Genomic DNA, 14495 nt, shown 5'->3' on the forward strand with positions numbered 1-14495 from the left:
AACACAACTTTTATGCATTGCCAACAGTGGTGTGCATGCTAATGAGATGCAAACTGTACCCCTCCCATGCTGCCCCCCAGGCGCAGTAGGTTAATGGGCACAGCCAAGCCCCAGGCAGCCCAAGGTTTCACAGGACTTAGAGTCGCTCTTGACTTTACAAGTGTAGGCTGGAGCTGAGGTGAAAACATTAAATCTCTGAACGTTGGAAGTATATGAAAATCATTTCTCTCAATCCTAAAAGCAAGGAAGCATTGTCAGGGATTTCAAAAATATTGGAATGTCTCATTTAAATCTAAATATCTTTTTATTATTATAAATCGATCATCATAAAATACTAGCCTTTTAAAGTCATATTTGGGATGCAGGAAAAGCATCAGTTTCAACAACTTGCTCCTGCCTGTGTTGCTATAGCTCATGACACCTTGAATTTTCCTCCCTCTCAGTCTCTCCCCAACCCTCCCCCAGGTTCTTTACAACATTTATTTGGTGAAGGTCAGTTATGGCTTCAGCAAATGTGTGGTCTGACCTCAGGTTATTAATAAGAAATAAATGTGTACAAAAATATTTTGTTCATCAGAAAGCGGAGTTTGTTTTCTTTAGGCTATTCCATGCAGAAAGGATTTGGACAAAGCCATTTGCTACAAGGAAAGATGACTTAACTCAGGCAACTTTTTCTTTTTTTTAAATTTTCCTTTTTCATATTGTCTAGTTAGAGATGGAGTTTGCAGGTCTTAGGCCAATCTTCAATACAAACTCTTTGGAGCAGATTTAATTGACAGCCCTGTCCCTTTCTCAGTCATATTACAAAAAGAAGCATACACTTAACACCAATGACCCGTCAAGATGCTTAAACTGTTACAACCAGTTTCCATTAAAAAATTGAGAAGTACATAACACGCAGAAAGGAAGCAAGTACATATTTGCTCTTTGTTGATTTCCCCCTCTAAAAAAATTGTTACAAAGTCTTATGCTTAAACAGAGACATAGAAAAATCAGTGTACTCACTGTCTCCAGTTATTTACAGCAAAAATTACAGAGACAGCATACATTGTATTAGACCTTCCACAAGCATATATTAAAAGTAATTACATTTGAAAAAATATTTTTATTTTTCCTCTACATTTCTACAATACATACTCAGTTTTCTGTGGGTGTAATTTTTCTTTCTTGTGTGTGTGTTAATCAGATGAAGCAGACGGCACTGTGCTTGGATGTGGGATTTGTAGCTTTCCAGACATACCTAATGTGTGTCTACGGTATGGTTGTGACAGAGGCACGCGAAATGCTTGCCACCAACCACCGCCAGAAGAGTATAGTTGAATACAAGGATCGTGCTGCCCAGCTGGGGTGCAGATGCCCCGTGCGGCCCTGAGCGGGGCTCATTCAATTCCGGTAACCCTTGTGCTTTATTTTTGGCCATGAGAACAATCACTGAGCTGCTTTCTCTGATCCACTGGAGGCCATGCTTATGGTCACGCAGGAGGCAAAGATTGCTATGGCCCATTCACATCGGAGGAATTTCAGCAGCTTAGGAAAAAAGTGCACAAATAGAAAACCCCCATCTGCTGCATAGGTCCACGGTCTGCACTTCCAAACAATGGAGGACTACATGATCACGACTATAGAATAGATTCTTCACATACGACGAAGGGAAAAGAAACACTTGTCACAGATATTGAAATCACACAGTTAAAGAAACACGTCGAGACCCAAAAGAATCAAAGTCACGTATTTGCCTTTCAGAAAAAAGTGGCAAGAAATCTAGCCCCCTGGCTCTATGAAGAAGGGAGTGTGGGCAAGACAAGTTGAAGTGCCTTTTAGAAGCCATCACTAAATTGAATTGTTTTCATTTTTAGACTGTTGGCTATTTTGTAAACTGACCTCCTGTTATATCCTCTAGTTGTGACAATCACATATGAAAACAAAATAGGTATCAGAAGGGGAAGATCTCCATCCCCTCCTTCCAAAACTAATATCGTTCTAATATCGCCCAGGGTTGAATCTGGCCGGACTTGCTGCTGTTGAGCTGGTCCCAGATGCGATGTTGCTTTAAACCAGAGGCTGCAAGCTGACCATTTACGGGCCCTCTTCTGCTCAGTGATGTATTTGTTTGGTCTGCACTAAGCTCTGAATCAACTGCCATTATGTATAATTTCAGAGACTTTATAAAATTCGGAAGCTCTAGCAGCATTCAGCTTCAGCTAAATCGTGGATGTCCCTTTTTCCACAGGGCATTTCCTGGCCAGCTTGTCACTGGGCTGCTTCACCCATTTGCATTAAGCCCCCCGGCCCTTTTAGGCTTTCGAATTTTCAGCCCCTGCTTTAAATGGTAAACTACCCTCTACCCTGTACCCTCTGGTCCTGAGAGCCAAAAATGAATAGAGTGTCAGCTTTTTTTTTTTTTTTGAAAGACCCTCATAGTTTCCCACATCAGGTCTTTACTCTAGTTGCTGCTTATACTGGCAGTTGGAAACAGAACATGAAATAGCACTTCGTCTAAAGCAGATGGTAGGCTTTCCCCTCTTCTTTATGCAGGGGACTTTGTGCAGAGTTTCACTACAGAAGCACACTTTAAAATTATTGCTGTTCTGTTGGACGGTGCTTCTGTCAGGGCACAGACATCCATGGCCTGAATTGACTGTCAATTGTAGCAGCTTCCTTGGAAATAAAAGTTTATAGAAAAAAAAAAAAAGAGTCAGGAAGAAATTATTTCTTCTAATTTCCAATAGAAGTAGACTTTTTCCTTGCTTCTATAATGAACGGAAACAAAGAACATAGAACAACACTGCCATTATTTGCATCTGATTGCTGTTTTTGAAAAAAAGCTGGTAAGTGTTAGGTTGTCCTTGGGACCCAAGACTTGTTTTTTGCCTTCAAGCCTGGGACACATTGCATTGTAGAGAGTGAGCATGAGTTGATCTCTGTGGTTTTCTACAAACAGTTTAACTTGACTGCTGTGAAGTTACGCTTTGAACAAGGCAGCTACGATAGGAAATGTACTGACACCTCCCTGGGACCTCTTGTTAATATGCAGAGTTTATGATGATTTAAGATCTCTTAGAATCTACCAAAGAAATCTAATCACTCAGGAGATCGTTATAGTCTCTGATTTTACCTACTCCGAGGTACTTTAGTCCAGAGCCCTGAACGCAGTGCTAAAACAAGGGAAATTCAGACAGGGTATGTTTGTGGAGAACATCTCCACCTTCAGCTTTCAGTCTTTGGGGGATAAAAGAGCCACCGAAGGCAGGGCGGGGTGGCTCATGCCTGTAATCCTAGCACTTTGGGAGGCCAAGGTGGGTGGATCACTTGAGGTCAGGAGTTCAAGATCAGCCTGGCCAACATGGTGAAACCCCATCTCTACTAAAAATACAAAAATTAGCCGGGTGTAGGGGCATGTGCCTGTAATCCCAGTTATTCGGGAGGCTGAGGCAGGAGAATCACTTGAACCCAGGAGGCAGAGGTTGCAGTGAGCCGAGATCTCATGCCACTGCACTGCAGCCTGAGCAACATGTTGAACAAGATCTGTCTCAAAACAGAAAAGGAGCCACAGAACAAGGGGCACAAAGATTAGCTGAGTCATGGACAGTACAGGTATATGTGGGTGTCAACCCAGATTTGGAATCCTTTCCTGTTATATTTTCCCTCCAAAATTTCCCTTTTTTTTTATGGACCACAAATACACTGAAGTTTGAATTCACCTAGTTTCACCTCCCTTGTCCATTTTATCTAATGCCAGTTAGATTTCTGTAATTTCCTTGTTCAGGATTTGTATAGAAAAGTTTGGATTTGCAGGGAGATAAAAATTCCTCAGAATGGGACAGCTAGATTATTTGGCTCTTAGCGGAGTTTAAAAAATGAGACCAAGTTGTCCTTACTTGGATGCAACTTTTCAGCAAGTCCAAATAATTCAGTCCAGTTTATGACATGAAGTTACTGCTTGTTGGCCTGAAAGCCTTGTCAGAGAGGTGCTCTCAGCGGCATAGTTAATGTATGCCATTCACGTTTTGTTGTCATTTTCCCGTTTTTAATTTTTTCCTCCTTCTTGATGTATTTTTTTTTTTAAATGAAACATCCCTGAGTGGACACAGTGCAACATCTGCATCGAGCAGTGATTGTCATTTATGAAGCACGAAGTGAGAAGCCCAGATTGTGGATTTTTTTCTTCCAGTGCACACTTGATCATGAGTATTGTGAACATTTGTTAGTCCTCATGGGGAAGGAACAAAGTTCTGGGATTGTAGGTACAAAATACCTTGACATACAGTCATAGGAGATCTTCGAAGGGCAGCTTTTTAAGGCTTTTTACCATTGAAAACATGACTGGATTCTCTTTTAAGGGAAGGTTGGGCAACTGTAACCCAAACTAGAGATCTCTTCTCTCAACTAAGTGGGCTGAGTACGTCCTGGTTGCCATTGTTTTGTTCTGGTTCAGATGCTAGCTCTGTTTCCTTCCTCCCAGCTTCAAAAGGTCCATGCTGTCCCAATGAAATGCTTACACTAGTGGAAACAACACAAATTCAAAAGCAGTACCTCCCAAGGTAAATGTGGGGAACAATCTTTTTCCTATATCACCCATGGGAAAAGGGAGGAAAAAATTCTGAGCCACTTCATCAATTGAGCCAATTTAAATCCTCTAAGGTAAATTGGAGGAAATAAATAATTCCCTCTGCAACTGAGCAGGAATTACAGGCTGACAATGGAAAACACCAGGCCAACAGAACAATGAAAACAAAGTTTGACATAAGTTCAAAGCTCAAAGGGAAACACCAAGTAGACACATGAAGCATCGCCTATCACAAGCCAATCATAAAACATACATTGCATTTGGAAATGGCTTGGTTTAATTGAGTGCCTTCCATTACCCTGTTTTCCTAGCAATCAGTAGAGTAATCTTTCCATTAGAAGGAAATATGACTCTGGGAATTAATTCTTTATACAAAGAGCTAGCAGGAGTGACATTTACACCAAAAAGAATTGAGTCCCTGTAGCAGCATAATAAGCAGTCTACAGCTGTCTTCTTAGAACCAAAGGTAATTTGGTTCAATGTAGTTAAATTAATTGAATATAACAGTAGTTGAGAAACAGATTCATTATTTTAAAGCCTTTTTGTTTTTCCCCATTGGTTTAGAATTCATCAATCATGAGGTGAGAAAATGTTCCGTTTTCTAAAAGGAAAAGGCGACACTACTGTTTTGATCATCAATCAAGAGTTCTGTAGTATCTTGGAGATGCTGCTCAACCATGAACTTCAGGAGAGCACAGAGATTAAAAAAAATAATAATCAAAGTTTCCACTGATGGAAACTTTACAAAGCAGGTGTGTGTGTGTGTTTAGCAAGGAGAAAAGGGCAGTTCTTTAGGAGTTGGTGGCTGGGATATGCTTACAGGAGACCATAATTGTCATTGTCTTATACACAAACTTCTCTCCTAGTTTTTTTTTTTTTTTTTTTTTTTAAGTTTTATTTTGAATCAGAAAATACCAAAGGTATAGGTCTCCAGGACACAGGCAGAACAAATTTCTTAGAATATATGCTTTTCTTATGATTAATTTCATTGGTGAACAGTTGGAGAAGTGAGAATTTGTACAAGGAAGTCTAAAATCTCCGATCCCAATGTCATCCTTGTATTCTTTACTTCTAAAAATTGCTAAAAAAAAAATTCTAGGGTAAATGGATGATATAATTGTAAACTGCATAGGAATTAGTTTTGCCTTTGGGGTACATTAGATCTCCAGAATAACACAGATCTTTTTTTTCTAATCTGTCGAGTTTTTGCTACATTTTTATATTATAGCATTTTATAATACGCCTCCTCCTTTATTGCCACTTTTCCTAATAAAGGTATTAAAGAGAAGGAATATAAAGATTACTTCTTTACTTTAGGTCTTCTCTTTCTATCTTTTCTTGCCAAAACATGGTGAGAGAGAAAATGTTTACATGAAATGGCATTGTTGCCCTGGGTTCTGATTTATTCTTTTAATGTTTCTAGAAAAAATTGCTGGTAGTCATAATCCACGGATTGTAGTTTTCAGTTGAAGACACAATAAGCACTGAAATCAAGCTTCCTTCACAACTGGAAATCCAAACAAAAAAAGTGTGTTCTGGTGAAAAATAGAAAATACCTACTGTTTGGTCAAAAAAGTCTTGGACCTTGCAATATTATCTGTGGCCTAATTCTTGAAACAGGAAAATGGCTCCATATACTGCCCCCTTCCCAATATGTACCATCTTGACAAGGCTTTGATGTCACTGACAGAAATAGAGTTTGTATACAGAGGCCACACATTATGTTGATTCCTTTGTAGACTTATTTCTGAGTTCGTACCATCCTGCCATTGACTATAGATGAAAACTCTGGCTGGGAAAACAAAATCCTGATTGTCTAACATAAAGGTAACATATAACACAGAAGGTAAATCGTAGAAGAGAGCCTGACTGAACCTCCATTGCTAGTAGGTATGGTATTTAAGCCACAGTGCATGTGCATGTATAAGTAATAGTCATATATAATATTCTCACATATTATATACTTATTACATACATGCACAGTACTTTCCAAGACAGCTACAAATTTACACATGCATCAACTACCTAAAAACATAGAAATAGGTAAGCCTATTTAGTGGAATTTTCTTAAATTATATTTGAACAATCAACAGGAAAAGTAATCATGTAAAGTACCGCTCTTTTCTTGTATATATCTACAATAAAATTCTATAAACAGTTGTCTCCCAAAACATACCCGAATAAAATTAAAAAAAGGATAACACCCAGTGTCCTATATTTGTATATTTATGGTCATTTCAAAAACAAACAAACAAATAAAAGAGCCCCACTCAGGTGCATATTTACATTCTTCAAACTGTAGCGGTGAAAAATAATTCTATTAAGTGCAGGACATTCCTAATGTTGCAGTAGTGACATTTTTCTTAAGTCTTCATGAACACATTGCTTTTGTCTTAATGGTGATGCATTCCATGACTATGAGACAGTTCTCTTGTCCCCTTCATTTGCAGCCGGTGGCACAGTCAGGATTAAAGAGCTCCTTGTATAACGGAGGAAACAGTGTATTCACTATCTCTGGATGAGATTGCTTAAATACCTGCAGCTTCTCCCCGTGCAAGTTGCAAACTGCCGTGATGGTTGGTATCTTGGCTATTAACTGCAGAACGGAGAGACAGAGAGGGAGATAGAGAGGGAAGCTCATTAGTGGAATCAGTGTCCTTTCTGGCCCGAGATGAAGGTAAACGGCTTTGGAAAAAGATGTTCAGAAAGAAAGAAGGCTCACTTTCAGCTTTTTCTCTTAGAACAAAACAAAATAAAATGTACTCCCTGCCCCTCGCCACTCCATCTCCTAATGGAAAAATAAAGAGTAAGGAAGCAAGCAAGAAAACAGGACCAAGATCCCTGATTCATTGCTTTTTTTTTTTTTTTTTTTTTTTTTTTTTTTTTTTTTTTGAGACGGAGTCTTGCTCTGTCGCCCAGGCTGGAGTGCAGTGGCGCGATCTCGGCTCACTGCAAGCTCCGCCTCCCGGGTTTACGCCATTCTCCTGCCTCAGCCTCCTAAGTAGCTGGGACTACAGGCGCCCGCCACCTCGCCCGGCTAGTTTTTTGTATTTTTTTTTTTAGTAGAGACGGGGTTTCAGTGTGTTAGCCAGGATGGTCTCGATCTCCTGACCTCGTGATCCACCCGTCTCGGCCTCCCAAAGTGCTGGGATTACAGGCTTGAGCCACCGCGCCCGGCCTCATTGCTCTTAAATGAGTATTTATGAGAGGTTTTCTAGTTTAATAGTTTTCCAGTTTAATAGTTACAAGTGGGTGCTCTGTAGGCAGGCTACCTGAGTTCCAAAAGAGCTTAGTAATGGCGTAGCTGTCACTTTGTCTGTGTCTCAGTGTTCTCATTCATAAAATGGGCTTACTAACAGTACCTACTTCATTGGGTTGTTGTGTGGACTGAGGGAGGTAATTCCTATAAAAGTGTTAAGAACACTGGAGATGTGAAGTGTAATTGTTAGTGAACACTATTATCACCCGTAATTTCCCATAGATTTTCGCGACATGAATTTGTAGCTTTGGAAGATGATAATATTTAGGGATATACAACCAAACTGTATGAGGTGTAATCTATAATAATCTGGACTGCTTGGCTATCAAGCTCACTAGCCCACTTGTATAGTGGCTCTCTAATCCATTTCCACTGTAATGCATAATATGAAACACATGGAGAATTTGGGAGGTCACTGGCACTCAGCTTCCTTAGGAAGGTGTTCTAAAAATGAGTGGAAGGATATCCACTTATACTTGTTAGGTTTTGATATACGTATCATGTAAGATGTAATTTTTTGGGGTTAAGATACCCAGAAGACAGTGTTTAATAATAATTTAAATGCTGTGTGGGTCGTAGGAGATGAACAATTCCAGCTTTTAACACACTTATAGTTTAGGAACACTTCGAATCCATCATTTTTGTGTCAAAATTAGCTTAAACAAAAGTCACTGTGATTAAATTATTGTGAGAGAAATGTTCTTGTGTAGAGAACACTCTTATAAAAGGTAAGCATGATAGCTCATATAGCTGACTAAAGACACACTCGAAAGTGATGAAAAATACAATTAAACAAAACCTATTCTCGTCACCAGTTAGGCTCATCATCATATTCCCTACCCTGTTCAATGACAAGAATCCATTTTAGCCTTTGAAATAAAAGAGGAAATAGATAATTAGTTGCCTTGTGGTTTTTAAAAATCAGTAACTTCCACTCTTTCATTAACTTTCCTTTTAACAATTAATGACTATATAACCATACTAGGAGCAATTTAAAAACAGCATCAGGATGAGGGCTGTTGGCTCATTCAGTAAAGGGATCTAGAACATGTAAAGAAGTTTAGAGTTCAGACTTTCCAATCTTGACCATCTCCACTGCTATTTAAAGACGGGGATAGACATGAAAAATGAGGACTCTTTGTCAATAGAATGGATGCTAAATTTTAGACTGAGAATCAAAACTTTATCTCCAACATTATGAATTTTTTTTTCATTCTTGATACACCACAAGGAAGTGCATGCCTAATAGGTAGCAGGCACCTTGGTTAAACACTAGAATGCACAAAACACTATGACTCTTGTTTCCAGTCTACTTGATGAGACTGATGAAATAAGTTTACCACACAGTCAAAAGCAGACTGAAAAACTGCGGTGAGTGCCAAGGAAGAATAGCGGGAGGAAAAGTGGGATGGAAGAAGGTGCTCTGACTTGTGGCAGGCCCGGGAAGGCTGCTCTGAGAAAGTGACATTGAAGCTGTCATGAGCTTCTGATGGAAGAGTGAGAGAGCTAATTAGGAACTGGGGCAGAGGGTACATACATAACATGCCCTAGGATCACGCGCAAAGATGCTGTAGCACTTGGCACTCTGGAAGAACCGAAGGCAGTTCAGGGTCGCTGGAGCAGTGGGTGAGGTAATGCCAGAGAGGTGTGCATGGCCAGATTATGTAAGCCCTCATAGTTCACGTTATGTTCTCTGAGAGGGTTTTAAGCAAAAAAGAAAGATGATTCAGAGTCCCATTCTGAAAGGCTCACTTTGGGTCCAGGGTGGAAAACTGTGTCTTTTCTATATTTTCATAGGTACACAGTGTTCAAGTGTCCACTTAACTAGAGTCGCTTGGGAAATTATTCAAACTCTCTTAACCAGCTGGCTCACACAGAAGGAGACTACAAGAATTTAGGAACAGTTCTTGTACATTGTAATTCTCCCTGAAATAGCTGTTGAATGCAGAGTGGCTTTGAACGCTTTCTACAATCATCTGCAGTTGAATTGATGATGTGCAGAGCTCCTGAAACTTCCAGACGCAACTCTATAATTATTGTCAATCTTGTCAATAAGAGTGACTGAGGAGTTCTTAAAAATGCAGATTACTGGGACCTACTCCTGGAGGATTCAGTTGCAGTGAGTTTGGGTGAAGCTCAGACTCCATGTTTGGAACAAACATTCCCTGCAGACACCGATGCAGTGGGTTCATGGGATCGACTTTGAAAAACACGGCTTCCGGGGTTCAAATTTTATAAATTTACAACTGGTTTTCAAAATTGAAAAGTTGAGCCAGGCACAGTGGCCCAGTTCTGTAATCCCAACTACTCAGGAGGCAGGAGCAAGAAGATAGCTTGAAGCCAGGAGTTCGAGACCAACCTGGCCAACATAGCAAGACTTTGTACCTTAAAAAATTTTTAAAAAGTTAATTATACATTGAATTTGAAACAGTCCTATGAACTATGTGTAGAATTAGCTGGTTTTCCAGGAGGCAGACATGGAAGTTCTCACATGTAGAGAGGGAAGGTTCCATATGCTTAGAGCTATTAGTTTGGTGGGGGTCAAGTAATGCAATTTCTGAGTTCCCTGTGATACACAAATACTACATAGAGAGGATTAGTCTGTTGATAAAGAACATGGGCTTTGGAGTTGGGCTGCCTGGGTTTGAATCCTATTTCTGTCCTTTACAGCTATGTGATCTCTGGCAAGTCACTTAACCTCTCGGCTTTCTTATCCATCAGATGGCGATTATAACAGTCCCTGCCTCAGAGGGAGGTTGTGAGGATTAAGTGAGTCAACAAAAATTTTTTTATAGTGGTTCCTGACACACAGTGGTGATCTGTGTGGTAGCTGTCATGCTTCCACTCCCACAGTCTGAGATCTCTCTCTTCCTTTCAGGAGAGGAAGAGTCAAGGCCATGCTTTTCAGTCAAAGGACATGGAGGGCAGGAAGCCAGCTTAGCTCTGAACCAAACTCCAAAAGTGGAGTCATTAACCAAAAGTTAATGCATGGCAAAGTCAGCCATTGACGTTTATTGAAATGAAAAAGCAAAATCATATTGATTTTTCATTCTCTTATAGCAATTCAAGTAAGTTGCTTATTTTACTAACTGTGACTCACAATGTAGAATCCTATGTATAACAATTCTTGAAGCATTTTTTGGCTCCTTTAGTGACAGGGTGGTGTGGGACATGAAATGTATAAGAGGATGACTGAAACTCTTTTATAGTTGCTCATTTGCCCTGGAAATATTTAATTACGTGTCTGGTTTTGGGATGTTAATATGGACTCTTCCTCCTTTCCTGGAAGAAAACTGGGATTTAAGAGTCTGGTTCAGGACCCAGTTCTGCCTTCTTTTATGCAATTTGGATCTAGTTCCTGTTGCTCATCTGTAGAATGGGCCGGATGGTGGGAATTGCTTTCTGTTAAAGAGCACCCAGACCGCTTCAGCAAACAGCACCGAGAAGGCAAAGAGCTCTCCCAGCGTCCGTGCTCTCGGAATAGGCTGACTGCAAGGCAGCCAGTCGGCCGTGGAAACAGAAGTGCCGACAGGGGCATCCATCACTCTGAGGCATGGTGGGCCAGGAGGCCATGCGGAGGCGGCAGCAGCACTTGTCAGAGCCCAGAAGAGCCTGGTGTAGAGAGCAGCAGGCAGTCACTTACTGCTCATTAATATTATGCACGGCAGCCAGGGGACCCCCATTTCAAAGGGAGCTCAGAGCAGCCTCCACAGCAGTTAATAGCTCAACAACTTTTTAAACAGCTGGGGAAGTGATCCAGAAGCACTTGGAGATGGAGGGGGTAGTCAATTTGAAATCATCGTGAAATTCCTTCATGTTTAAATAATCCCCATAGCAGAAGTAGACAGAGGGTCTATCAAAAGGCATTTTCACACCCATCTCTTTCTTATGACAAGCATTTCTTATGAGAAGGGAGCTTTAGCTTCGACCTACAGGGGTCTCCAAGAAGAAAAAGCAGCTGTTTGAGAAGAGATCATAATCCTATGCTTCTCTCCAGAGGGCGGTTTTATGAGAAAATTCACAATTTTGTAACTGGTACGTTTGATGTTAGAAAAATGGAACATGCAGAGGGTAAAACTAGTGATCTTGTTCATGCGGGCTTCCAGGCCACCAAGTGCCCTCCAACCTAAACCAGGAAGCCAGCAATGGTTTGATCAAATTGGAAGAAGCCTCAGGAGCACTAATGAAAACAGGACACATAAAGTGAAGCTGAACACAGCAATTTCACATGTCCATTTGATTTTCTTTTGTTTCTTTTTCTTTTTTTTTCTTTTTTGTTTTTGGTTTTTGTTGAGCCAAATCTAGTTGGATTCGAATTATAACATTAAACTTGAGATATCTTTCCAGGTCCTAAGCCCTGCCCCCACCATCCTGGCTCCATCCTTAGCATCTGTGTGGCAGTGCCTGTACTTTCTACCCTGGGCATGGCTGACCAAAGTGGAAGTGGACACTTGACTCAGCTGGGGCTGGAATAGGAAATCAGACTGAGAGTCAGCAAGCTGCTGTCTAATTGTAGCAGAAACTACCCGTAACCTAAGGAGCAAAGAACTAGCCATATTTCATCACGTGAACCAGGGAGGCACAGAAAACTGGTACTCAGAGAGGGAGAAGAATGAAGTAGATACCTATGGAGAGATAAGTGTGTAAGATGAATAATTTGGAAGGCTTCCCAATTCATCATTCCAGTACTTTCCTGATTGATGGCTGCATTTTAAACCTTGGGTTCTGTGAGATATTGCTTCATTATTTATTTTATTTTTATTTTTTATACTTTTGCTTAACCTAGTTGGAGTTGTAACCAGAGTCTTTTTTTTTTTTTTTTTTTTTTTTGACAGAGTCTTGCTCTGTTGACAGGCTGGAATACAGTGGTGTGATCTCGACTCACTGCAACTTCTACCTCCCGGGTTCAAGCAATTCTCCTGCCTCAGCTTCCCGAGTAGCTGGGACTACAGGTGCATACCACCACGCCCGGCTACTTTTTGTATTTTTCGTAGAGATGGGGTTTCACCATGTTGGCCAGGATGGTCTCTATCTCTTGACCTTGTGATCCACCCACCTCAGCCTCCCAAAGTGCTGGGCTTACAGGCCAAAGAGTCTTAATGAATACATCAACTTGCAATTTGATGAATGAGGAGTAATATCAAAAGCTTTCTTCTCATTTACGGGCCATTAATCTGATGGACAACCCTTGGAATTTCTGGATGTTGTACCATTAGTATATGCCAGCAAACCATAAACAGTTAAAATACATTGAAATAATCTGGCTTATCAGTGGAGTTCCTCAAGGAAACCTGCCATGTGTTATTCACCACTGTCTCCTTGCACCTGGCACGTAGTACCTATTCATAATAAATGCAGGTTCAAACAGAAAACTATCCCAGGAGAGAGCTGGCTTTCTTCAGTCTAGATTTGAAATTTAAAAACTTGGGGGATCTGTTGAACTGTTTTCTATAATTTTGCCTATTCTTGCATTCGTTTAAAGTATATTTACTGTTGGGAGGAAGCGTGAGGGAGGCTTTGGGGATGCCAGTTTTATACCTCGGCAGTGGTCACACAGGTATGCTAACTTTGTGATAATTCACTAAGGTATGTACTTACGACTTGGGAACTTTTCCCTATGTGTGTTATACTTTAAAAAACATTTCGAAATATAAAACAAAGTCCTGACCAAATAGAAATGCGAATGGGGAGACTAAGACCACGAGTCACATTGTCTGGGTAAGGGCTCCTCGAGTGCTGATTAGACAGACTATGCTGTTCAAGATGAAAGTGAACCCAAATCTCTAGTCACACCTGCTAGGAATTCTAATATAACACCCAGGTTTTTTGTTTTGTTTTGTTTTTTGTTTTGTTTTTTGGGACGGAGTCTTGTTCTGTCTCTCAGGCTGGAGTGTAGTGGCGCGATCTCGGCTCCCTGCCACCTCTGCTTCGTGGGTTCAAGCGATTCTCCTGCCTTAGCCTCTTGAGTAGCTGGGATTACAGGCGCCTGCCACCATGCCAGGCTAATTTTTTATATTTTTGATAAACGTGGTTTCACCGTGTTGACCAGGGCTGGTCTTGAACTGACCTTAGGTGATCCGCCCACCTCGGCCTCCCAAATGCTGGGATTACAGGCATGAGCAATGGTGCCTGGGCCATCCCATTATTAATCATAGTGAAGTCTATTTTGATCTCAGTGAGAAAGTGATAAAAATCACTATAAATGATCTTTTGCAGTTTTCATTGATCTCTCAATCACTGGTCCATAGACTCCATCTACAAATCAACATGATTGTTTTCCCTAAATCTGAATGATAATGCACTACCAATGTGACCAGAAATGATTTCTTTCAAGTACAATTTCAATTATTAACATGCAAAATAGGATTGTTTAAGCCTTCCATCTTTTAAGCTTTTTTTTTTTTTTTTTTTAGTAATTCATCATTGTTATAATAGGAAGACAAGCTTCTCTCTCATATTGATGATATAGTCTTGTTATCTTTATGCTAGAAACAAACATAGGAGTTAAGAAGTTAGTGAATCTGTTGGCATGTACCTTTCCCAGCTCAGCTCACTGCAATTCTCCCTGGGAACGTGCAGAGGTCTGAGCTGGAAAGAGACTATTTCTGGGCCTCTCAAACATTTAGGAGTAGCTGCCAAAACATTAAGAGTTCAGGTGCTGGAAGCGGC

At 40.5% G+C, this 14495-nt stretch overlaps 1 protein-coding gene across 1 annotated transcript in view; it reads right to left on the reverse strand.

Annotated features, from left to right (window-relative positions):
• Positions 1 to 2320: 2320 nt before the first annotated feature.
• LOC105498683 (RAR related orphan receptor B) overlaps positions 2321 to 14495 on the reverse strand; it is a 194067-nt gene continuing 181892 nt past the window's right edge. Inside the window, exon 10 of the mRNA XM_011770940.3 lies at positions 2321 to 7163. Coding sequence (XP_011769242.1) covers positions 7008 to 7163 — 156 coding nt within the window. The 3' untranslated portion in view covers positions 2321 to 7007. The remainder of the gene's footprint in view (positions 7164 to 14495) is intronic.

This window comes from Macaca nemestrina, chromosome 14, assembly GCF_043159975.1.
Source record: "Macaca nemestrina isolate mMacNem1 chromosome 14, mMacNem.hap1, whole genome shotgun sequence".
Taxonomy (NCBI): Eukaryota; Metazoa; Chordata; class Mammalia; order Primates; family Cercopithecidae; genus Macaca; species Macaca nemestrina.